Consider the following 25300-nt stretch of genomic DNA (forward strand, 5'->3'; position numbering starts at 1 on the left):
CAAACTCTGCACAAGAAGTTACAGAGCCATGGATTCTGTTGATAAATTCCAACTAGGGTAGACCCACTGCATCAACTGTTGAATTGTGAGTTGCCATGTATGTAAATCCCAATGATTCAGTGGGTTTGCTTATCTAGGGTTACCATTCATATGCAGGCCAGAGTCCTCAGGTAGTGGAATGGGCTACCTCAGTGATTCCCAAAGTGGGCGATACACCTCCCGGGGCAGTGGAAGGATCCCAGGGGACAGGGAGGGAAAAGGGAGCAGCAGAAGGGGGCGGCTTTGGTTAAGCTATTGGTGTGCATGAAAGACAAGGGGAACCAGAAGTTTTGGGGACCACAGTGGGGGTGGGGAATTAGAGCACATGGCAGTGGGGGAGAAGCAGCAGCAAAAAAGTGCTTTTAGATTTGGGACCCTTCTTAAGCTTTGTGAGCTTTGTGCCAGGACTTGGCTGGGAGGCTGGAGCTGTTCTGCTGCTCATGCTTTCTCTGGTCAGAGAGGGCAAAGGAAGAGGTAGCAGAAGAATGAGAGTTTTGTGAGGGGAGATGCCTTGAAGTTGTGTAGAGAAGGCACTTTTGGGGGGAAGGAGGAGGTATAGTATGTGGGGTTCATTCTTTGAAAGAGTCCTCCGCTTACAGATTGAGAGTCCTTCCTCACCAGGGAAAACCTTCTCCCTTTTCACCCAGTCATCTTAGGAGGAGCAACTGAACAGCCAGTCAAGCAGTGACAGAGAAGCATCTCACCCATGCCAGTGTTCACTGTGGGGCCAGCACCGGTGAGAAATTTCTTGGTTGCTATTCAGCCAGTTGCTGTTCCCAAGGTGGCCACTGCTCCACCAGCTGCTTAGGCGGAGCTCCTTTTGCATTCACACACAAGAGGCTGAGGAGCAGGAGGAGGTGGCAGTGATGTACTGGATGCAGCCAGGGTAGATCATTTGGTTGGCTGCTGCACAAACAGTAGACCCAGTCTCAAGAAATAGGTCACTGGGTGACCTTGGGTGAGTGACATTCTGTCAGCTTCGGGAGCAAGCAATGGCAAAATTCTGAAGAAATCTTGCCAAGAAAACCTATGATAGGGTCACCTTAGGGTTGCCATAAATCAAAAACCACTTGAAGGGCGCACTCATCATAATCATCATCGTTGTTGTCATCATCACCTTAGCAAACTACCAATGCTATATTGTGCATTCATAAGAAAACTCTCTGAGCAGGCAAGCACAGGATAGGATTGCAACTTGCACTGTAACTTCATAATACAGCATCCAATTTGTAGGGAACTGAGACTGGGTATCCTCTTCCTCTGGGCTACAACCAACCAAGGACACCTGAGACGGGACAAATCTGTTACAGAATAAATGCTTCTGTTCACAGAGGTAGGTTTTAAAGCTTGAGCCTTTATTTCGGATCACCTGGGTTTGGAGTTTATAATATCATGTGCACTAGAAATTGTCCGGCAGCATACAGGCAAAATACATGATATTATGATGTTTATACTTGATAATCTTTGCAAACTATGGAATGTATTTACAGACATACAAATACAGGAAAGAATATCTTTAAAATCCTTTAACTATGCTACTAATTACAGGTTTACAGTCTGCAGAAACAACAAGAGTGAAGTCTTGATCCTCTGGAATTTCTGCCAAGTGCCAGCCCAAAGGGGGAAAATGACTATGTAGAGTGCACTGGAAATGTGTTTTCAGGAGATCTGCAAGATCTATGTCATAATTAAACGTACACAGATTAACCAATAAAACCTTACAATGTTTTCTTTTTTAAAAATAATAGCACCAGTCATTATTGAACAGCCATGACAAGTTCCCTTAAATGTTTTGCAGCAAAGGCCTGTCAAGAACAGCTCCTGCACAAGTCCACTAAAAGGAGAGGTCAGTTTTGCAACAACATGTCTTCTTAAGACACTTTTATCAAGCTTTGTTAGAGGTGTGTGCAGATGCTGTGCCCGAGACAATGCTTGTTAGAATAAGCAGCAACAAAAAGGGAGTCTGATACTCTCCATGCATTCAGAGGGGAAAACGCAACAGACCGCCTTCTGCCAAATGGGCAAACTCTCTTTAAGACCGAAGTTACAGGGTCTGATCCAGCAAGAACTTTAATAATCCCAGAGCCTTACAGGGAAGCAATGAGTGTCTACCTCCCCCAGTCATTATGTGGTGGAGTGCTTGACTCGACCAATATTACACCTGGAGAGATGTAACTTGCCCACTGTTTGTTGCAGAAATAATCCCTCACACACGAGATAAAATGACCCTGTATGCAACAGAAAGAAATGTGATACCTTTTCATTGCTTCCTACACTTGGAGAGATTCAAGGGCACAAACTTCTAACCGTTACCCCAGTGGAAGAAATTCTGATCAATTATTGCTGGGACCTCGGAATGAAAAACGACCTGCTTGAACACTGCTGGTTCTCACAATATTCACAGCTGCTTGATACTCTGAGGGGATATTTTTTAAAAATAATCCACCCTTCTTCAACCTGATATTGTTCAGATGTATTGGATTGCAGCTCCCATCTCTCCCAAGTCAAACAGGACCAGGTTTAAGAAGGCTGATACAACTGCAAGCACTTAAGTGCAGAATGGGGACCCATGTCCAGAAGAAAAGGACAGTCACTTATTGTTGCTTCAACACAGAAAATAGAATTTTATAAACGTTTCTTTAAAAACTTATTTTCACTGAATACAAGGAAAATTGCACATAAATATAACAAAACACAAAAAATTCCCAAGCTATTTCAAACTTGCAATGGAAAACTCAAGTGTGGGTGGGGTTTTTTTTGGTATAATACACCTTTAAAAAGATCCAATTTCCTTCCTGCTTGTAATATCCATCTGAAGTGGAGCTTCTACCATCATGAAACCAGAAAACAAAGAAGTCCAATCGACAGTTAACACATAACCTAGCGCTTAAAAAAAGGAAAACAGAAAAACCAAACATGTCCTTCACTTCCAGCATGTTGGTACTTGCTTGCATAGGAGACATGAGTAGTGGTTTGTTGTGCTTTTTAACTTCTGGCAGCTATCTTCTGCATTGCTGCTTGCGCAGGTGGAAGAGCCCATGCACCAGTCTGCTGGCACGATTGATGCCCAGCACTGCATAGAGTTGGATGTCTTTGGTAGGATAGTGATTCCTTCTGGGTCTTCTTGCCCAGCATGCTGGCAATTCCTGGACCTTAGCAGTTGTGGGACTCAGCCAGCCACACTCCTTGCTCTCCTGACATGCCTTGGACTGAATTTTTGCAGCATCAAACACATCACATTGTTTGAGGTTAATTTTCTCCCCCTGAAGCTTAAGATGATCTACATATCTAGGCTACACAGAGTACTCCTTCCCAAGCCAACATAACATACAGGTCAAGCCCCACAGGCCAAAGGATTCATAGCTTTACAGTATACTAATGTGCCATTTTCAGTGACTGTGTTGAAGCTCCAAAACTGTTTCATGCAAAGAAAAAGATGCAGGAGTGTAAGAGCAATATACAAACCCTTTATGAAATGTCCATCCTAGAGTAGCTTAGTCAAAAGTTTTCTTTCTTCCATTTTGAGAAAGCCTGCCTTGCATAAAGCACACTACGGGATATATGTGAATTGAACAGGTTGCTGAGAACTGGAAACGCAGAAAGAAGGTGCACCTATGGTGCAAATCAGGCCCTCCAAATATGGAAATAAATACATTGCAGAAAGAGAATTGAAAATAACTCGTTACACTTTTTAAATAACCAGTGGAAGAACCCTATTTCACTGCCCCAGTTAGCAGTAATTAAGGCTGCAAAGTTTTATACTGCACCATTCAAGAGGATCAGGATGAAGATCTTCAGTACTTCTACTGCATCCAATGCCATTCTTCAAGAGTTACTACTTCGCTGCAAAACTGTACCCACAAGATACCAAACACCATTTTGCAATGGGACAGATAGTCCTGTGGTGTTTCAAATACTTATGGGGCCGCAGGCAGCCCCTCTAAAAGAAAAAAGTTATTCCAAGTGTATGCTACTGTTTTGCTTTAAAAATTCTTCATGTGTTTTAAGACGGCAGAGGGGCCCAAAGTATCACAAACATCAGGATGACAAGGTCTCTCCTGACACAGGAACCTAGAGAAATACAATTCACTTGGAAGGGTATCAAAATAGAAATTAAGCAAGTGTAGGTGTGGAGGGGAAGGACACAGCTAAGCTGGTGGTTCTCTTTCTAGATTCCTCAGTCAGTTACCTATAAAATTCAGTTAAATTATTCTCTCACTCCCTCAACCTTCCACAAACCCACCTCTGCATTTTCTGTCTTGTTATAAAGATGTCACATGCTATGACCATCTACTCCTCTCCACCTGCAAAGTGTTTTGAAGTCACAAGAAGCAGTGCCTTAACCCTAGCACTTTTAAGATCTGGCTTCTCCAGCTGGCCTCAGCATCCCCTGTAATGGTGGAGGGTTGCATACTGCTTCCTTGCCAACCTAGAAAACAGTGCTTCCCTTAAGTCAGTGGTTCCCAACCTTTGGTCTTCCAGATTAATTTGGGACATCAGTTCCCAGACTTCCTGACTGTTGGGCTACTTGGCGGGGGCTTCTGGAAGTGGGGGCTTCTGGAAGCTAAAGTCCAAAACAAATGGAGGATCAAAAGCTGGGACCAGCTGCCTAAGTGATTATATGGGTTACCTGTTCAACAGGGATTCCAAATGCCCAATGTGCCATGATGCTTCTTAGTCATGGAGTCACCAGGAGCACCACACATGATTGCGAGTGCCCACAACTGACTCTATCTCAAAGTCCCTGTTAGAAATGAGGAGTGGGTGGGTCTGAAGTGTATTACAGCTGGAAAAACAAGACGCAATTCTTGAACCTCCAAATGCTGTGGACTTCCTCCCAGAGCAATAATATCCCGGAGGATAACTCCAGAAATGGCTCAAGCCTGCCTTTGCCACAGCTGCCGGGGTGAAACAGGGATACCCAAGGAACTACTGCCAGATTCAACACTAGCTCTCGTTCCAACTCAACTCAAGTGCTTGCTAGTAGACCCTCACTTTTGAAACTCCTGACATCATTTTCAGCATCATCTGCATACTTTGGAAAGTTACATTTTTAAAAGCACACCAAGGAGACAATCGTTAGGGGCCCAAGTCAATGGGGTGGGAATGGACAAGTGCAAATGGAAAAGCTGTGCAGGGGGAAAATCCCCTTAGAAATTATTCTTTCAGACCTAATGAAAAAGATCTGTCTTTCTGCAATGTCAAGCAGCCTCCATCAGCATCAACGATCCATTGCCCTGTCCAGCTATTTCTACCGTAAAAGACTGATTCGACAACACAAGCCAAATTCAAATCAGGGACCCTGATATGCTTCTTGTGTGTCCTCAGAGTGCCAGAGAAAGACCTCCTGTTAAAAGGGATTTTTGTACAATATCTGGTGAGAGTGAAGCTGAAAACAGAAAGCCATCTAAATCGTTTGCTTCAGAAGGACTGATGGAGGGCTGCAGAAGAGTTTGTGTCGGTCTAATCTGCCAGATAAGGAATGGGTAAAAGATGGCCTTTAGGTTGCATGCCTCCCCTAACCTTTTTTTGAATAAATGTTTGCTTTTTTAACACCAAATGCCCCCATCAGGTGTAGGGAGCAATTCTGCCTTGCTCACCCTTCTCTATAGGTCCAGGAAAGACCTTTGTTAAAGCAGGAAATCATTTCCAGTTTACTTCCTGCTTTTAAAAAGGTCTCTCCTGGGCCCAAACAACATCTCTGACCTCCCCATCTCCAAAAAAGGGCAAAATTGCACTCTAGAGGGTGTGTGTGTGTGTGTGTGTTGGGGGTTGGCAGATGAGTAAAGGGGGTGCAGCCCTACGAGGCCCAGTGAGGGGTGTGTGCAGCCCCCGGGACAGTTGTTCACCCTGTGTTAGATACACATTGTGGGTACAAGCCATGTTGAACTAAAGGAAAACACTAGAATAACGTCCCTCCCATATGCATTAGGTACCCTAGGGATCTGAGTTTTCAATGTTTCTGGGATAAGAGGTCACCTTCCTTCGTTTATCCCACATGCCCCTAATTTTGCTACAGTCACATTTTTTTAAAAAATAAAGCCAACAGCAGATGAAATTCTGTCCTGGTTCTATCTCACCGACTCGCACCGCACAGGAAAAATCACTTTACAGAGATGCTTTTAAAAAAAACAATGAAAGAAAACAGGTTCAATGGAAACTTTTGTGGCCTCCAAAAAAAGTGGAGAAATGAAGCAAAATTATTCCCATTAGGAATCCCGGACACAGATTTCCTTCTTCCAACATAACGCTGCCTGCGTCTGGACACGCTGCGCCAGCAGTCACATCCAGGAGTTCTTCGGCTTGGACAAAGGGGGGAAAAAGAAGCAACAACAAGGTCTCAGGGCTCTTTCTACACAGCAGCCAAGTGTTGCTGCTGCTGCTGCTGTTGTTGGTAGTGATGGTGCTGTTTAGGAGGGGCCCGTTCCAGAAGTGCCTGTACAGTCTCTGCCACCCGCGTCAACCCTCTCTCTTCTAAAATATGCAGAGGCAAACATAATCGCTCCTAGATGGGAAAACAGAAATACAAAAAAAAAGAAGACATAAAGAAAAAACAAAAATGGATGAAAACTAAAAAAAACAGGAGAAAAAAGACAAAACCCAAATTAAATGAACACTGTGCGTGATGGAAATGGGATATTATGAAGAGGAGGGGGCAAAAGTTTGGTGATGGAGCAACATACAGCATGCATGCAGGTTTAGGTCCACAACATTTCCCCCCGCCCCCTCTTTAAAAGGATCTTGGATAGAGGTGATGGGAAAAGCCCTTTCTCTGGCTGAGACCCTATGGAGCTTCTGCCAGTCTGAGAAGATAGGATGCCAACCCACAAGACAAAAAAAGATGGCAAACTTGAGGACAATCCGTTCCATCTGGACAACTGAATTCAACAATCACATCCCTCCCATTGACCCTCAACATTTTGTGTCTTGTTTCTTTGAGACTATACATCTTAGGCATTGTCTGAGTACTAACTTTTTGTAAGCTGCCCTGGGGGTCTTTTGGTTGAAATGCAGGCTGAAAATTATTTAAATAAATATATATGTATGTATGCAAATTAGAATGGAACATATGTTATTTATACTGGAAGTTACTTTGGGGTTGATTTGACAGCGACATCTACAAATGGTTAAGTCCCCCTCACTATCCAGGAAAGAGAGGGATCACATAACAAGATCTTGGGGAAGTGTTAGCTGACAGAGGAATTCTCTTTTAGGGCTCCACACATGGCTAGATTTGAGACAGATGATAGAGTAAGGAGCCCAAGGAAAGAAGAGTAATGCAGAGGAAAATAGGGGGGGGGGGGAGTTCCCTTTACCAAGACAGCATGCCAGTGTTTGAGAGAGAATATGGTTAGCATGGGTCCCAGCAAAGATCTCTGTGGTTCAGCATTTCAGAGCAAGGTGAATCTCCCATAACAACAACCCAGAACAACCAACGGGTAAATGCTCTCCATGTTGCCTCATGGATGCACAAGATAGGGCTATTTTTGAAAGAGAACAAGTTTAAAAAAAGTACCAGGATACCCTAAAAGTAGGTGCATGGCTCTTTCAAAAATCAATGGAGCTACCCTGGCTCTGGGTGAATGATAGGTTCTTGAGAAAGCACATGTGGGATGTCTACCAGAATCCATGGGTCCAAAGCCCATCTGGAAGATTCCAAGAATCCATGCAATGGGTATCATGGCCAGTCAAGGGCCAAAAGATCACTCAAACTACCCTCTCCAACCTGAGAGCACTGACAACCGAAAGGTGTGGGTGGGAAAATGCCAAGCCATTCCCATTGTCATGAGGTATCAGGGTGTCTAGGGCTTCTGCTCTGTGGGTTTGTAACTTGCAGATGAATCTGGCCAGTTTGTTGATCATCAGATGTGAATTGACTCACTTGGCAACGGTCTGTAACATTGCCAGAGACCTAGGAAAGCAAAGGATGCCTAGGACACCAAGGGTCCATTGTATTTGCCTCATATCAACATGGAAGATCAGAACTGCTATGGCAGCTGGAGCTCACATTGTGGAAACCACTGGAGGCCTCCTTCTGTATCACTTTCTCGGTTTGCTTTGGCATGTCTACAGCAGCTTCGCATGGAGCTCCTCCACAAGATCTGGAGCAGTGATTCCTGAACTTTGGTCCTCCAAAAGTTTTGGATTTCAGCTCCCAGAATTCCTGACTGTTGACCAAGATAGCTTGGGTTTCTAGGTGTTGAGGTCCAAACAGCTGGACTCTGCACTTTGACATACTTCCTTGCTTGTATTTTCTTACCATTCAAGGGCAGCCCCTCCCTACTGATGCCAGTGCCATGAGAGAACACCAGAAGGAGATTGGAGAAGAGAAGATTCAGAGGGCAAAGCCAAAAGTAGATTGATTTAAAAGAAAACCTAAGGGAGAAAGGCCCTGCTATCAGGATGAGAAAACTGCGAGGAAAGAGAAAGTGCAAGGAGTAGCAACTCTGTTCTAGGCAAAAGGCAATCTGGGAGAAAGTTTTTAGCATTAACTTTTAAAGCAAAGATTGGGTGATCTCTGTCTTTCCTGGATCGTGGGAAACCATAACCCGTTGTGAATTCCTTTCCATACCAACTTGGGAATCCTACCTTCCACTTTTTGGGCCTTTCTGGTTGCAAACAGACAGATGAATACTCCAGGGGCCAAAAATACAAAACATTTCAAGAAGAAGTGAAAAATAATTACTGTTTTTAATCTTCACTATTTCTACATCAGTATCACAAACCTCACCCTACTTGCTCAAATGTTTGATTATTTTTAACAACTGAAGGTAAACCTTTGGCCATTATTCCCAGGAGAAATGCAGTGTGTAGTTTGGTCTTTCATGCTATCATGAGAGAGACATGCAAATGGGTTGTATGGCATGCAGATCAGCCAAGACCCTACTTTTCAGAACACATTCCCAACAAAATACTCTGTTGCCCAGCGCTGGATTGAGCAACCAGTACTGTGTGTGTGTGTGGACAAACCATGAACAATAATAAGCCAGCCAGACTCAGCGACAGGAACTTTATTTAATCAACACATTAAAAAATAAACAAAACCCAAAAGAAAACCACACACGCATGTGTGTGCACTGCAAATGCACACACACATACAGACACACATAAATAAACAGATAATTGTTAGAGACTATGTAGAAGGTAGAGCAGGGAGGAAGAACTGTTTTTCTTTAAGTTCCAGGTAAACCAAATATTAAAACTATATTTAATATGAAAAATTTGCTACAAAGAATACATGCATAACACATGAATGGGGAGTGTGTGGATATAACAAAAACTGTTCCTGCTACAACTAAGGTAATAAATTTTTAATGCTTAGGGCTTAAATAGGATTTGGTTTTCATGATCTCTCTTTGAGTGAGTACACAAAGAGATCGGTGGAGGGAAACACAAAAGTAAGATACAGTTTGCTTTTCCTGTTTCCAACATATAAAACATCCTTTTCTTCCTTCAGTCATTACGCAGCTAAGAAATTAACATTCTGTTAAGAAGCCACATTATTCTCACAGGCATCCTTGTTGCTTATAAAATGTTCTCCAAAAGTTCCCCATTTAGAAACAACTTTTTCAAAAATATATGAAATCAGTGTTTCAATACATGTTTATACACATAACTGAGGTGCTTTGCCTCCTTAACCAAGTCAGGATCAAGACCTGAAAAATGAACAAAAGCTCTGGCCACCCCCCACTTCTTGCCTGTGGCCTGCTACTGATTCCAGGCTGGGCCAGAGGCAAAATGCTTAAAAAGTCTGTGAAGGAGGATAGGTTGAACACTTGAGGTCTGGGATTTCCCTGATCACAGTCCCCTGAACACACATAGAGAGATTGCAGAAAGACAGTGAAGTGAGTTTGCAGTAGCAAGAAGGACATGAGCACCTTGGAGACTAACATTACTGAGGTATGATGGGCTTCTAGTGACCACCATCTGCTGTACAGTCTGCTGGTGCAAAATTCAAACCGACATGAGGCCAATGCCTCTGGCCTACAAAACAAGCAAGTGGGTCCAAGAGATGAGTCGCATGCTGTAACTCAGATGTTGGGCCACCTCCTTCACATGTCTTTAGAGCCTGGCTATTCAGTACCATACAAGAAACTGAAGTGACTGGCCATACTGAAGGAAAGGCTTGGAAAAAACACCCAGGTTTTATTTTTTATTTACTGGTACTTCCAGGATTTATATCCTGTCTTTCTCCTACAATGGGATCCGAGGCAGGTTACAATATTTAAAAGGTTATAACACTTGAGAGTAATTAAGTTTGACTTATTGCACCAAACCTGAGAGAAGTTACTGAAGTGAAACACTGCACAATGTAAAAGATATTTGGATAGTTTGGAGATGTTTGTTTGGTTCAGTTTGCAGGGGAAAAAGTGCTTCTGTTTTGCTACTACATTTTTACGGCTGGGCTCTCTGGAACCCTACAAAGGGTGCCAGTCCCAGCTCTAAGCTTGCACAGCAATGGAAGATCCATATGCAGGTAAACTTTGATATGGATCTCAGCACCATCTCCAATGCTAGGGAGATTCTGGGACATATCTCTCCATTGAGCCAAAGGTCTTAACTGCTGGTCCTAGCTAAAGCCAATCCACTGAAGGTTAAATTAACACATAACTTAATCCCACTGATTCCATGGTTCTACTATAGCTGGGACTAGAGATTGGATTTATGGCTGGAACTGCTTTCCTCAACCACATTGTGCCCCACAGTTTTCACAAGCATACAAAGGAGACCAATTGAGACTGAGGACCCTTTCACATGATAGCACTGTGCCTTCACTTTAGCTGTCATGGTAACATCTTACAGAGTCCTGGGTTATGTAGTTTGGGGAGGCATTGGAGTACTCTGGCAGAGAATTCTCTACACCCCACTAAACTGTGCATCCAGGATTCCACAGGACAAAGCTACAGCAGCTGAAGTGGAAACAAAATACTATGAGTGTGGGGTGTGAAAGGACCCTTAGTGCATGTTCACAATGAAGGTGAATCAACTGATTGAGCTAGACATGAACCCAACTATCACAAGCCTTCTCGACTGGCTAAGGTCAAGCCCATTATGAAACTCCTACTTTCCAGGACTCCCAGCAGCACAGTGATTCATCTATCCTCTGGGCTGGAAGCCTTTCTGATCTCCTCCCCTTCTATACTTATACCACACAGCAGCAGAAACCTACTCCCATGATTGAATTGGAAAGCATGTCAGTAATGGACTACTGGTCAATCAAATAAGGCAGGAAATCAAGTTTTTTCCAGAAAGAGAAATTCACAGTCAGTACTTAAGTATAAGAAGGAAACTAGGTGCTAACAACAAGTCATGCCCAAGAGTACTACCCAGCAGATGTGCATGTCTGGGGCAGATGGAGGTCATTATGTACCTCTCCTCTACTAAATACAGATGTTGAGTGAGGTAGGGAGAAAAGCTATGATGAGCATGGGACTCATCTCATGGCCCTGTTGCACAGCTGGTAGGCAGGGACGATCTGGAAAACGAGAATACCCATCCTCTTCAGAACCTGAGAGAAGATGTAAGGCCTCAGTGTTGACTTACTGGAAAAGCAGGTAAGGCTGCGAAAAGTGGCAGGTGATAGAAAAAGACAAAAACCACACTGCAAGTAGGTACATGATCAAGGCAGCCACAGTCCTGTCTTGCAAGAGCATAGCAGCTGATGACTGGGACTCTTGGAGGTCTCTGATTCATAGGGCTAGCATTAAGTCAAAGCCTGCTTCATGGCAGGCAACAAGAACACCACCACAACAAAGCCTCAATGAACCAAGAAAAAGGTCCTGGGGGAAAAATGCCTCCCTGATCAGGAGTCCTGGAAAAATCACATGGTCAGTCTGAACAGCACATGAAAGCACATGCCAAACTAACTCCCATGATGCTTCTTAGAATTACCGCTGTGTGTCCGCAAACCAGCCTCTGAGCTACAGTGAGGTAAGACACCAAAGTGGCAGAATACTATGGGACTGGTAATGTGTGTGAAAACCCTGAGAGCTAACCATTTGCAGTCAATTATTCCTGGACAAACTGATACCTGCTTGATTCTTCCAAAAATGTAATTATTGGGATTTGGAACACGGGCAAAAAGGAACTCTTGTGCTGCTGTGCACTTCATTATTTATCTACTTATTTACTGAATTTATACCCTGCCTTTCAAAGGGAATGGGATCCAAGGTGATTACAACTCTACCATTGGTGTTTTAAGAGGCACCAAAGGCATCAGAGGGAGCCATCAGGCAGACCAGCAACATCAGGGACTGCCTGAAGGAAGAGGCCCCTCCCTCCTCAACTGTCATCTCGGCCTCAGAGGGAGCCATCAGGCAGACCAGCAACATCTTGGACTGCCTGAAGGAAGAGGCCCCTCCCTCCTCAACTGTCATCTCGGCCTCAGAGGGAGCCATCAGGCAGACCAGCAACATCTTGGACTGCCTGAAGGAAGAGGCCCCTCCCTCCTCAACTGTCATCTCGGCCTCAGAGGGAGCCATCAGGCAGACCCAGCAACATCAGGGACTGCCTGAAGGAAGAGGCCCCTCCCTCCTCAACTGTCATCTCGGCCTCAGAGGGAGCCATCAGGCAGACCAGCAACATCAGGGACTGCCTGAAGGAAGAGGCCCCTCCCTCCTCAACTGTCATCTCGGCCTCAGAGGGAGCCATCAGGCAGACCAGCAACATCAGGGACTGCCTGAAGGAAGAGGCCCCTCCCTCCTCAACTGTCATCTCGGCCTCAGAGGGAGCCATCAGGCAGACCAGCAACATCAGGGACTGCCTGAAGGAAGAGGCCCCTCCCTCCTCAACTGTCATCTCGGCCTCAGAGGGAGCCATCAGGCAGACCCAGCAACATCTTGGACTGCCTGAAGGAAGAGGCCCCTCCCTCCTCAACTGTCATCTCGGCCTCAGAGGGAGCCATCAGGCAGACCCAGCAACATCTTGGACTGCCTGAAGGACGAGACTTCTCCCTCCTTTAACTGTATTTTGTATTGTATTATGATTTTACTGTACACCGCTATGATCATCGCGGAATAGCGGTCTATAAATAAAACATATTATTATTATATTAAATGCTTAGCCCTTGCTTGAGCAAACAATGCAAAAAGTGGCTGGCAGTTTCCTCCCTATGTTGGTACTTTCCCTCCCTAAACTCATACTATAGTATTGAGAAGAAAGCTGGTATTTGCTTGTTTAGTGACTACAGAATTGGAGAGGAGAGTGCCCGTCCCGTCCTCTGCAGAACTCAACTGATCGATGCACACACTTTGTGAGAGCAACAGGCTGCCATTTAGAGAATTCTTTTATGCACATAGCTCTAATAATCCTTGCCTTGTCCTATATGCCAACTTTACAATGTTCAACAAATACTCATTTCCCCTCTGTTTTATCCAGAACCATTGCCTGGAAATGATCAGAAAATGAAGGGGACAAAACATGTCATAAGATGTTAGTGCTGCAGCTATACCCTAGCCAAAACAGAAGTTAATTGTGTATTTCTGAAAACTATGTCCTATAAGGAGCGGCTTCAGGAGCTGGATATGTTTAACATGGGGAAGAGAAAGTTAAGAGATAACAGGATAGTCAAGTTTAAATATTTGAAAGGGTGTCATATTGAGGATGGAGCAAGCTTGTTTTCTGCTACTTCAGAGAGTAGGATATGGAACAATGGATGCAAACTACTGGAAAAGAGATTCCACCTAATCATTAAGAAGAACGTCCTGATGGGAAGAGCTGTTTGACAGTGGAGCAGATTCCTTTGGAGTGTGGTGGATTCTCCTTCTTTGGAACTTTTAAAAGGCCACATAGCCATCTATTGGGAGGGCTTTGATGGTGTCTTCTTGCATAGCAGGGGGTTGGACTGGATGGCCCTTGGGGTGTCTTCTAACTCTATGGTTCTATGATTTTATGATTTCAGGAAAGGAAGGAAAAGTGGATCAACACATGTCTAGAAGAAAACAAATGATTTAGTATGTGCTTGTAACAAGGGCTTCACATATGGCGGAACTGTTAAGGCATGGGTGGGCAACTATGACCCTTTAGGTGTTTCAGCCTATAACTTCCACAATTCCTCTCCATCAGCAATGCTGACTAGGGATGTTGGGGGCTGTAGGTCAAAAGCACCCAGAGGGTCACAGTTGCCCACCTGTGATTTAGTGAGTGACACACGAGTAAAGGAAGCAGCAACACTCTTAAATCAAGAAGTGCCTCTATACTGAACTGACATATATGCAAAGTTTACAATGATCCTATAATTTCCCTTCATCTGTCATTTGGACTAGCAGGGATTACAGGGCTACATACATGCTGTGATTCTGTGGGAGCAAAGACAACGCACAGAATGAGACACTGTGTGGGTCACTGAGCTTCCTGAGAAACATGATTTTCATTTTTTAAAAAGAGCACAGGCTGCTAGCTACTATGTCTGTTAAAGGCATAGTTATAAGTATCAGAAGTGTGTTTAAGTAAGATTCGCTGTGAGCAAGACTTCAGTAATCCATTGAACCTTTCTCTTAAGGACAGCAAAATTAGAATAAACTAGGAAGAGCTGTTCAGCTCCACACCATTCATATAAAATTGCAATATTCAGGTTTTCTTTGAAGAAAATTATAATTCTTAGCACAGAACACAAACATCTCCTGCTTTAAAGTGTGTGTCTTTAATTGTCACTTTAGTGGTCTCTCTTGGCCTGGCTTAATGGTGTCTTTCACAAACAGTGGGAGGTAGAAAGACTCGTGATTTCTGAAGTGCAGTGCAGACACTGGGCTGAGAAAGCGGAAACAGGCACTTGGCTCAAACGTTTTATAAATCCAGAAAAGTAAAGTCATAAGCCCGCACCAGAAACTGGTATGACTGTGAGGTATGTGGGTCTGAAACAAGGAATGAATAACAGACATAAAAGCAGCCAATCATCCACTTTAAGGGCAGCAAGTTCTGCTGGTAAACACTATAACACAGCCTACAGCAGGGGTAGGCAACCTGCGGCCCACGGGTCGGATGCGGTCCGGCAAGGCCTTGGGACCGGCCCCAGCCCGCTCCTGCCGCCGATTGCCGCCGGAGCCTTTTGCCTCTCGGGTGAGGGCGTGGGGCCTTTGACCTATCAGGAGGAGGCGGGCAAGGGGGGGCAAGCGGCAGGCAAGGGGGGCAATTGTCTATAGAAGCCTCCGAAACATGCATTTATATTAACATTTTTTAAAAAAAAATCAGCAAATTTTTTAGCGTGTGGTCCATGTTTTTTTTTTTTTTAAAGCGTCCTCCATTTGAAATTTTTGTCCTACATTTGTCCCGGTTTATTTATTTATTATTTTTTTAAAAAAATAATTATTTATTTTTTGGCTTCGGCCCCCCAGTTGTCTGAGGGACAGCAACCCGGCCCCCGGCTCAAAAAGGCTGCCTACCCCTGGCCTACGGAATCCACAATGATACATTGTAAGTCTTCCCATTTAGGAAGCAACAGACAGAAAGCAAATAGGAGCTAGTGAACCTAATCTGGGAACTATGAATACATGCAACAAAGTTAGAGCAAGGTATGTCTGTATCTTCCTTGAAACAAACTTCATGCATGCAATGTTTATATTCATGTGTTTACACAGAAAACCTACTCAAGCGATGGTCCTGCCCTCAGCAGAAATTTGCATTTGGTTAAAACAGTGTCTAAATACATGTATTCTTAGAAATGCAAAAATACAGAGAAACAATTGTTCTTTTGTCAGCTGTTTAGCTCCCAAGCAAACTAGTGCAGCAGAGCATGAAGGGTAAGTACTAAAAAGTCTGTATGGATTTAAGGCTGCTAGGGTAAGAAAATTCTGACATTGCTGGCTTTTCAACCATCTCTCTCCTCAAGGCAAGAGGGCAAAATGTTTGTGCTCTGAGATTTACTTTAAAAGTAAAGGTGTCCCTGAGAAAGCCAAGAGCACATGGCATGGACATATTCAAAAGGCCCAAGCTTTAACCTGGATGATACCTGAGCTAGATAAACTGTGCAGAGTCAAGGTGGCGGCTGGGATGGCAGGGATATCTTGTTCCTATTTCCTAAGAGAAACAGGCCAAAAATGGATTCATATCAGTGCTGATGAAAGCATCTTGAACTCTTAAGCAGAGTTTGTATTCTATATGAGTGGACACATATGTAAGCAAAGAATTTGCTTTGAGAGGAATTTCTATATTACAAGATCTGCTCCCTGTTGAAGAAAATTTCCCAACTCTTAGGGAAGCACAAAAGAGCTTGAAAACATGTGGAATATTTTCTGGTAGTATATTAAAAGCCAAAGGAGACTGACCTAGATTTCCAATAGTCAGAATCTCGGTGGGCTCTCGTATTTCCTCATCCCTTTTATTTCCCCCTACTCTCTTTTATGCTGAGCACCAGAAGATGACTTTGGACCCCATAAAGAAAATGCCTAATTTGCTACATACGGCTTTCTTTATGTGAGATTTGAGCATTTAATCAGACACAGAAGTGGCTAATAATTTGCAGCTAAATAAATTATAGATTCCGTGAATAGGTATTTTAGCTACAGAGCAGCTCTCTGAACAGTACTGTGACTATTTATTAGGAAGCTAAAAGAAAGACAGAGAAGCTATGGGTTTTAACAACTGTAGTTCCTAAAAAGAAGAAAGTAAGTCTCTAATTTCTAAAGCATACAAGTGCACTGAGGACTGGTTCTAGAAATGCTGCCTGAAATTCTTCTTGAGTTGAGATCTACTAAAAAAAATGCAATAGCTGGAAAGTACAAAACATATTAAATTAGCACTTCTCTGTGCAAAAATGGTGAGAAGCGCAGTTTGTAGGTATAGGAAAATGTGAGGCGTGTTCCCCACGCAGTGCTTTACATAATCAGTAGCTAAAGGCAACAATAAGAGCTTGAGCAGACAACACTGTAGTGGGCTTACTGGCAGAAATATTAGCTCAAATGGCAGAGGGGATTCATAAAGATAACTTCTCAATGGTTACAAAAACATTCACATTGTGGCCTTTCTTACCCAAGAAGGGTAAAAGTAAGCCGTCCCTTCTTTTAATGTAGACCATTTGTGCCAGTAATTATTTGTGTGACTTATAGTAACATCTGCACTGACTTTGAAGATAGTCTGCCATCTTATTTTCTCCTACATGACCGAACTTGCTTTGCAAATGTAGATATGCTCAGGAAACAGAAAGGAATCTTGGGAAAGCAGCATGGCTTTAGATGATGCCCCAGTCTGCACAAAAATAAGATCCCTGACATATAGGCTTGAGGCTTTGAAGAATCCTGAGCAATCTCCACATTTTGCTTTTAAAAAGATATACTCCTGATATTTTTGAAAAAAGCTTGAGAAAAACATTTTGTAGTTTAATTCTTAAACTAGAAGAGGTCTGAATTGAAAATCTTACCGCGAGGAAGATTTTCCTTCAAGGTAGCATCTGAGTTCTCTCCAGTATCAAGAGTGCTAAACACCATTACTGTCTACCCACGCATCCCAAAATTGAGGAGAGAACTATTTGTTTTACAAAAATATCCAGAACTATATATTTAGAATAAATTAATGTGCATGGGTCTTTTTTTAGCAAGTATTCCAACTGTATAATATGAGTATAAGATGTTTTAACTATACAGATATTTTTTATCTAACAGCAAACTCTGACTGACTAGATCACAGAGTCTTTTCCACACCAAACAGAGTGAGTTGCTGGTGGATTAGAAAGAACATACACAGACAATATTCTCAACTGAAACACAGACTAGTTACCAACCGCTTGGAAGAGCTGGAGCAAGTCCGTGGCACCCCTTGAGCTTTAGTTAGAGGAAAAAGACCCAGCGATAGAACACACAGAGCATTAGCATCAGAGCACAGTAAAATGCCGCAAAGCCACAAAGCTGGGTGGAAAGGGAGACAAGATTGGGTTCTTCTGAATCTGCCCCCAGAGAAAGAAGAGATTCTACTGTCCTTTTAATGCTGAGGTTTAGCTGGAGAATGTCAGAAGGGGAACAGAGACTGTCCTGTCCAGAGTGTGAGCAGGAAGGGAAAACAGACAGAAAAAAAATTAGCGTCAGTCTTAACAGCCATGCAAATATCCTCGAAGAAGTCAAGAAAGTGCAATGCCATCCATTTTTCCACACAGGAACTTTCAATTATTCTTCCGTTATCTATACACGTCTATTCAATAACAAGCAAGCAACTGAAAACTATAAAAAGGAAATGTTGCCAACAGGCCTTTATTTTGTAGGAAGACATTTGATTCCAAGTAGGACCCTTTCTTGGAATACTTCCGGTGGCATGAGGCCATATACACCATAAACGTTTTTTCATTTTTGTTCAATAATGAAAGGCTGGTCTCTGAATGTAGTATCCTGCATAGGTATCCAGTGTGTCTTCAGCTGACACTTTTCTTTTCTTTTTTTTAAAAAAAGGACTGACATTTTTGGACTTTCCACTTTTCTGTCAGACGGGCTAAAGGCAGCGAGGCCCAAAGATTCTTCTGCTTTAATTTGTGCTCATCAAAGCATATAAACAAACACATTTGTGATGGAATAGTGGAAGGAGAAGTGTGGCTCTATGCAAGATACTACCTTTAGAGAACAACAGTTTTTAAAAATTATCTAATCTGCCCTCTCCAAAGGTAAGTATTTCTACATAGGGCCATACTCAGATATTTCTCTATGTTATATATAAATTAAGCAGAAGGGGGTACAACTCCATAATCCAACTCTGCCTGGCCTCAGAAGCAACTATGCATCTTGGGCCAGGCTGCAGAAACTTCACTGTCTTCAAACAAAACCAACAGACCACTGCAGTGAATGGAGAGGACCTGATTATATAATCTCTACACGTATTTCAGAGCTCCTGTGAGCACCAGATTTCAGGAAGTGTCAGTACTTTATTTTAGATCAAACAGATAAAGAATTCAGATTTCCCACAGGATGGAATCTGGGATTTGCTTCCTCTATACAGATTGTATGTAATCCTGATTAGACAACAACTTTTAAAATCAAGCTTCCTTAAAAGTTTGTTCCTGAGAAGAGCTGAACTAATGCTTGAACAACTGCCTCTAGCCCTACTTGGATTAAATGCTAGATGGATCAATGATTCCTATGAATTCCCGGATCATTGTCAGTGCATTGCCTGCTTTGCCTGCTCCTTCCAAACTGAGGTAGAAAACCTGTTTTCCCCTGGTTCCTTGACCCCACTGACAATCAACAGCCCTCAGCTTATCAAGCACAGATTTTATTTTCTCTGCTTTCTTGAGACACAGCCACCCACCAACTCCCTGCATCTTATCCACTGACCCCAGAAGTTTGGCTGGAACCTACCTGGCAAGGGTCAGCCTGTGTTCACTGCTCCTTCTATCCTGTGTCCATCAAAATTTGAATGAAGTGGATTCTCCCAAGAATACAAATAGAATAAGCAAGTAAAACTGGATGGGCAAACTCGTTCTAACCTAGTCAGTTTTATCTTCTCCTTAACTCCACTTAACCCAGTCAGATTGTGGAGAGGCTGTTACAGACTGGAGCAATTTGGGTTTGGTGATTTATAAAAACAAGTGTGCATGACACTTTGTCTCCAACTCCAAGAGACAGAGTAGTTGTTAGGACAGCAAGAAGGGAAAAAGACAAAAATGAGGAACATTGTGGTTAAAAGGTGGCATGGACAAAATGCCTGGAGGACAACGGCGACAAACTCGTTTATTCCTGCCATGTTCAAATCTCATGCACCTTCAGCTGGCAAACTGCAACTTGAAATTCACTTGTGGCCCCTGGTGTTTCAAATACAGCTCCTACTTCAACTCTCCAAATCCTGCCCACCTCTCTGATCTTCAAGGATGCTTCAGTTGATGGCTGCTATTGACAGGAAGAAGTGGTGGATGCATGCTATGAAGGGAAAACTATGAAGGTGAAGGATGATGCTGGGAAAACATGCTGAAGAATAACTAGTACGGGAGCTAGTGGTCTGCATCTATGTATCTTTGAGGTCAGGTAAGGAAAGATGACACACCAAGAAGGGTATGGAATTTGGTTGAAGATTTGCACAGCAGGTCTGAAATCCATCAGCCAATCCAAGATGTCTGTACACTTTTTCTGTGTATAGCTCTTATCTACCATCCAATTCACAAGTGGGAATCATGTGGCTTTCCAGGTGTGTTTGAATGCAACTTCCAGCAGTACTAGCTGGAAAAGCCAATGTTTCATGAATTTTGGAATTTAAGATTCAACAGAGGGCCACACTATTCCTACGCTGATCTATGTGTCAGTATATAAAAAGTAGGATGCAGTGGCTTAGTGCTTAAGACACAAATTCTGATGATTTTAAGTTCGAGGCCCAAGCACCAGGTAACGGAGTGAGCTGCCATCACTAGTCCCAGCTTCTGCCAATCTAGCCGTTCGAAAGCATGTAAAAGTGCAAGTAGATAAATAGGTACTACTTCGGTGGAAAGGTAACAGCGTTTGGTGCAGTCATGCTGGCCACATAACTACGGAAGTCATTTTCGGACAACTCTGGCTCTTCAAGTCAGTAGCAGAGATTAGCATCGCCCCTACAGTCAGTTATGACTAGACATTCATGTCAAGGGGAAACCTTTACCTTTTATATAAAAAATACTGCTGCTTGATAGTAAAGGTCCAGTGATTCTTTGCCAAAGCAGTTGTTTGTATCAAGACACTGCTAATGATTTAGCAGTAAAAAAAAGTTTGTCCATCAAAAATAAAATCTAACAGTAAATGTCTAATTCTTCCAGTGTAATATACCAAACCATACCACTGGAATTGTTAATGCTAAGAAAGTGCAACACATGCTGCCAGACAGATTTTTGTATCATCTGGGATGCTATAAAGGGCAGTGAGTAAAATTCAGAAGAAAAGAAGCTGATGGCTGTCACAGGATGTGCTGAACTGCCTTAATTCTGCCTTGGAGGAGCTTCTGTTTGAAGTCACCATGTACAGCTATTTGAAACATGATGTGTCAAGTCCAGAAATTGTTAGCACAACATTCAAGTAAAGTTAACAGCCAAAGTGAGTATCTATGCTTGGATACCAACGCTCAGAGACCAGCTCAAATGTCACAATATCGAGGAAAGCACTAGAAAAAAATTAAAATTTTCACTTAAAAGTTCTCACAACAACAGGAGCTTGGATTGATGACAAATCTATGGAATCTGAGTAAGACAAATCTGAGATATAAGCAGACAATCTTCTGTTTGCTCTTAAATTGCTGAATAAACAATTTGAAGACAATATAGGGCCCATTTTATGTTTCTTTATAGTGACCCTCAAATTTCTCCTCCGAAACAAAAGCATAATTAGTCTAAATATGATGGGATCTTGGGAAAAGCTTCTTAGGATATATGCACGCTTGAGGGACCTGGGAATGATTAAGAGCACCATGAATGATGCTAACAGAAAAGGGTGCAAAGCCTCCTTATGTTACAATTTTCATTAGTCTCCTTTGAGCAAGTACTGCAAGGTGGTATAGACAAATGTTAATCAAGTTATACTCTACTACTATATTTTATACTTTATGTATTCTACAACCAGTGATATGCTTCCCTCATAAACAGAAAACCCAACCTATCTGCCAACCCAGTATTTGGGGAAGAACCGGTATTCCCCTCAAGTTGCATCAATGTGCTGCAATATTAAGCTTTCTTTTTCCCCCTTAGCTGTCTATTTTTTAATAGAAACCTTCCTTCAGATAAGCACTCAACATTCTTTGATTTTACCTGCTCAGATACAGTATTATGAAAGGTTGGGCTCTTGGGAGGTTAGCAAGCATCTCAATCATACAAAATGGGTGCATGCAGTGTAATTTAAATAAATAAATAAATAGGAAGATTTTCTTTCTTACCTGAGGCACACCAATCTTCCTGCAAGCTTCCAGGAAATTTTCAACGTTGCGTCTACACTTGGCCATTGTTAATTTAGGCTTCAAAAGAGAGGAAAGACACGTGAAACTCTTCATCAGCAATTCCTCATTCAGAATTCTTGAACATTTGTTAGAAGAAATTTTAGACAACTACTTTAGAAGAAAAGCAATGGAACAAAAACTGATGAAGGATGTGCATTTCCTTCCCACACATCATGAATCCTCAACCCTTTATAAGCCGGAGGTCCATTTATCTTTTTCCTTACTACTTGTCTTCAGTATTGCTCTTTTCACTCACTATTTTTCAAATTTCTTTCTTGATTCTACTGCTAGTAACAAATTCTAAAATGACATTATTGCCTCTGTAACTAGGGCAATTAACATGAAAGTCTGATGCTACTGACCTATTGCCAGATGTCTCCTTATACCAAACTGAAAAAGAATTGTTTCATGTTATCTTCTTTGCCAGTTCACTGGACACTCAGTAGAGGCAGGGTCTTCTACGTAGTGTCTCTTTCTCTTTTGAAAATATTACATCTTGGGAAATTTGTAGAGCTAACTCATCCTCATTCTTCTTATCACAACAGCATTTCAAATACAGCACACCACTTTTTGCCATTTTATAGTCTTACTTTTTGGAGGGTTTGTGTTATCTTTCAGCATACCTTATGACAATTTTATTGTGTTTTATTAACCAATCAGAAAATCTTTCAACTGGAAAAACAAAACTTTGAAAAAGGCAAGATATCTAACCAGGTGCAACTTCTATCAAGGTGCTGCAATGTTACCTTTTGAATACTTACAACAGCTGGTGATGGAACATGAATACTAGGAACAGAACGAGGCCGAACATGATTAGCTAAATGGCAAAGCACCACGCCATCAGTCAGTGCTGCTCCAAGATCACTGGGTAAGGACACTTTCAACCGTGCCTCAATATTCTGGAAAGGGAGGGACAGCAGAGTCAGACATTTAGCTTTGTTACCACTAAAAGATATACAGTGTACCCTTGTTATATGCTGGGATTTGGTTCCAAGATCCCTCATGGGTAACAAAATCTGTGGATGTTCAAGTCCTAATAATAATAATAATAATAATAATAATAATAATAATAATAATAATAATAGAGTTTATTTATATCTTCCTGCCTCTCTCAATTGGATTGAGGCAGGATCTCAGCAGAGTTTAAAAAATACAATTAAAACATTACAATATTATTACCACACAAGTTAAAACCACAGTTAAAAACATAAAATCAACAATCATGGGGTCAGATGCTCTCGTTCCATACAGAACAGTCTGTAATTCATAGAAGGTCAGGTAGGTATTCACGTCAAAAAAGCTCTGTCTTAACCGCCTTCCTGAAAGTTTCCAGGGATGTAGCAAGGCGGATCTCCTCTGGGAGTCCATTCCATAGTCTGGGGGCAGCTATACTAAATGCTTTTTGGGAAGTAGAAGCATATTTAGATGCTGGTACCTCTAACAATTTCTTCCCATTTGTTCTAAGAGTGCGGGGCGGATTGTATAGGGAGATGCATTCCCATAAGTAACTTGGGCCCAAGCCATGTAGGCCTTTAAAGGTAATAACCTTTGTATTGTACCCAGAAGCTAACTGGAAGCCAGTGTATACCTTTCAGAATAGGTGTTATGTGGTCAAATCTCAAGGATCCGGTGACCAACCTGGCTGCCGCATTTTGCACTAATTGGAGCTTCCGAACTTGATACAAGGGCAGCCCCATGTAGAGCGCATTGCAGAAATCAAGACGAGAGATTACCAGAGCATGTACTACAGCTTCAAGGTCCTTTCAGTCGAGGTAGGATTACAACTGGCGTATCAACCGAAGTTGATACCAAGCACTTCTAGCCGTCGCATCTACTTGAGATGACAAACGTAGAGATGGATCCAGAAGTATGTATTCCCAAACTGCGAACTTCGTCCTTCAGGGGAAGTGTGACCCCGTCTAAGACTGGTTGATAAATTTCTTTCCCCGGGCCTAAGGATCCTATGGCAAGTACCTCCGTTTTCTCTGGATTCAGCCTGAGTTTGTTTTTCCTCATCCAGCCCATTACCGACTCAAGGCAGGGATTCAGAGGGGAGATGTCATCCTTAGTCGCTGTAACAGTTGGGGACATAGAGAAGCATATTTGGGTGTCATCAGCGTACTGATAACTCCGCGCCCCATGTCTCCCAGCGGTTTCATGTAAATGTTAAACAGCATGGGGGACAAGATGGTGCCTTGAGGGACGCCAGAGGATAGCTGTTTTCTAGAAGAGCAACTGTCCCCCAGCCTCACCATCTGGAATCTGCCCGAGAGGTAGGATCAGAGCCACTGGAGTGCAGTGCCCCCTATGCCCAACTCCCTCAGGCGTTCCAGAAGGATACCATGGTCAATGGTATCGAAAGCCGCTGAGATGTCTAAAGAGCACTAACAGGGTCACACTTCCCCTGTCTGTGCCCAGACGGAGATCATCGATTAAGGCGACCATGGCTTTCTCCACTCTGTATCCTGCCCTAAAGCCGGTTTGAAATGGGTCCAGATAATCAGTTCAATCCAGGACAGCTTGGAGTTGGAAGGCGACTGCTCTCTCAATCACCTTGCCCAAGAATGGTAATAGGGAGAACGGTCTGTAGTTATTTCTCTCCAGGGGATCTAGGGAGGGTTTTTTTAAGAAGTGGTTTAACCACTGCCAATTTTAGCTGAGATAGATATTTGCCCTCCCTAAAGGATGCATTAATTATGGATTGCAATAGTGCAATCATAGCATTCCCTCCCTGGGCGGTCAACCAAGATGGGCAAGGATCGAGAGCGCATGTCATCTTCCTTACACTTCCAAGGAGCTTGTCCACTTCGTCGGTATTTACAAACTCAAAGTGATCCAGTCTAACATGGTCCACAGAGTTTCTGGACACCTCTCTTATTGTTTCTGTTATAAAGCTGGCATCAAGATCAGCCCTTATCTGAGAGATTTTGTCTGCGAAAGTCATTGAAAGCATCACAGCAGACTTTAGTTGGTTGAAGTAAAGGGTTCAGGGTGGGAGGCAGTTGGGTTAGCTCTCTAACCACCCTGAACAGTTCTGCTGGATGGGACTCTGCAGACGCGATATGTGCAGCATAGAAAGAATTCTTTGCTGCACCTTTCGCCACTCCATAAGACTTCAATAAGTTCTCAAGGAGTGTCTTGTTGGATAAGCGCTGATGTTTCCGCCAGCAGCGCTCTAGTCATTGCGCGGCCCGCTTCATTCGTCGGAGGTCTTCTGTATACCAGGGTTTCTTATTCGAAGCAGGCCGGAAAGGACGCTCAGGAGTGATACTGTCTACAGCCCTGGTAATGTCGTTATTCCAGGTATCGACCAGGGCGTCGACAGAGTCGCTGTCAGTCCCATTCATAAAACCCTCTAGAGTTCTTGGAACCTTTCGGGTTCCATCAGCTTTCGAGGGTGGAC

At 42.9% G+C, this 25300-nt stretch overlaps 1 protein-coding gene across 6 annotated transcripts in view; it reads right to left on the reverse strand.

The window, feature by feature from the left end:
- Positions 1 to 1373: 1373 nt before the first annotated feature.
- Positions 1374 to 25300, reverse strand: part of LRCH3 (leucine rich repeats and calponin homology domain containing 3) — a 114187-nt gene continuing 90260 nt past the window's right edge. For 4 of the 6 annotated variants that reach the window (XM_089508629.1, XM_089508627.1, XM_089508628.1 and 1 more), the window contains 3 exons: positions 22659 to 22796; positions 21838 to 21915; positions 13025 to 17999 (listed from right to left, as the gene is read on the reverse strand). In XM_089508629.1, coding sequence (XP_089364755.1) covers positions 17799 to 17999; positions 21838 to 21915; positions 22659 to 22796 — 417 coding nt within the window. In that variant the 3' untranslated portion in view covers positions 13025 to 17798. Of the gene's footprint in view, positions 6545 to 13024; positions 18000 to 21837; positions 21916 to 22658; positions 22797 to 25300 lie in introns of those variants that run through there. The other 2 variants (XM_089508631.1, XM_089508626.1) reach the window with 1 other exon arrangement.

Source organism: Sceloporus occidentalis, unplaced genomic scaffold, assembly GCF_023333645.1.
Source record: "Sceloporus occidentalis isolate IW3139 unplaced genomic scaffold, rSceOcc1.0.p SCAF_2, whole genome shotgun sequence".
In the NCBI taxonomy this organism is placed as follows: Eukaryota; Metazoa; Chordata; class Lepidosauria; order Squamata; family Phrynosomatidae; genus Sceloporus; species Sceloporus occidentalis.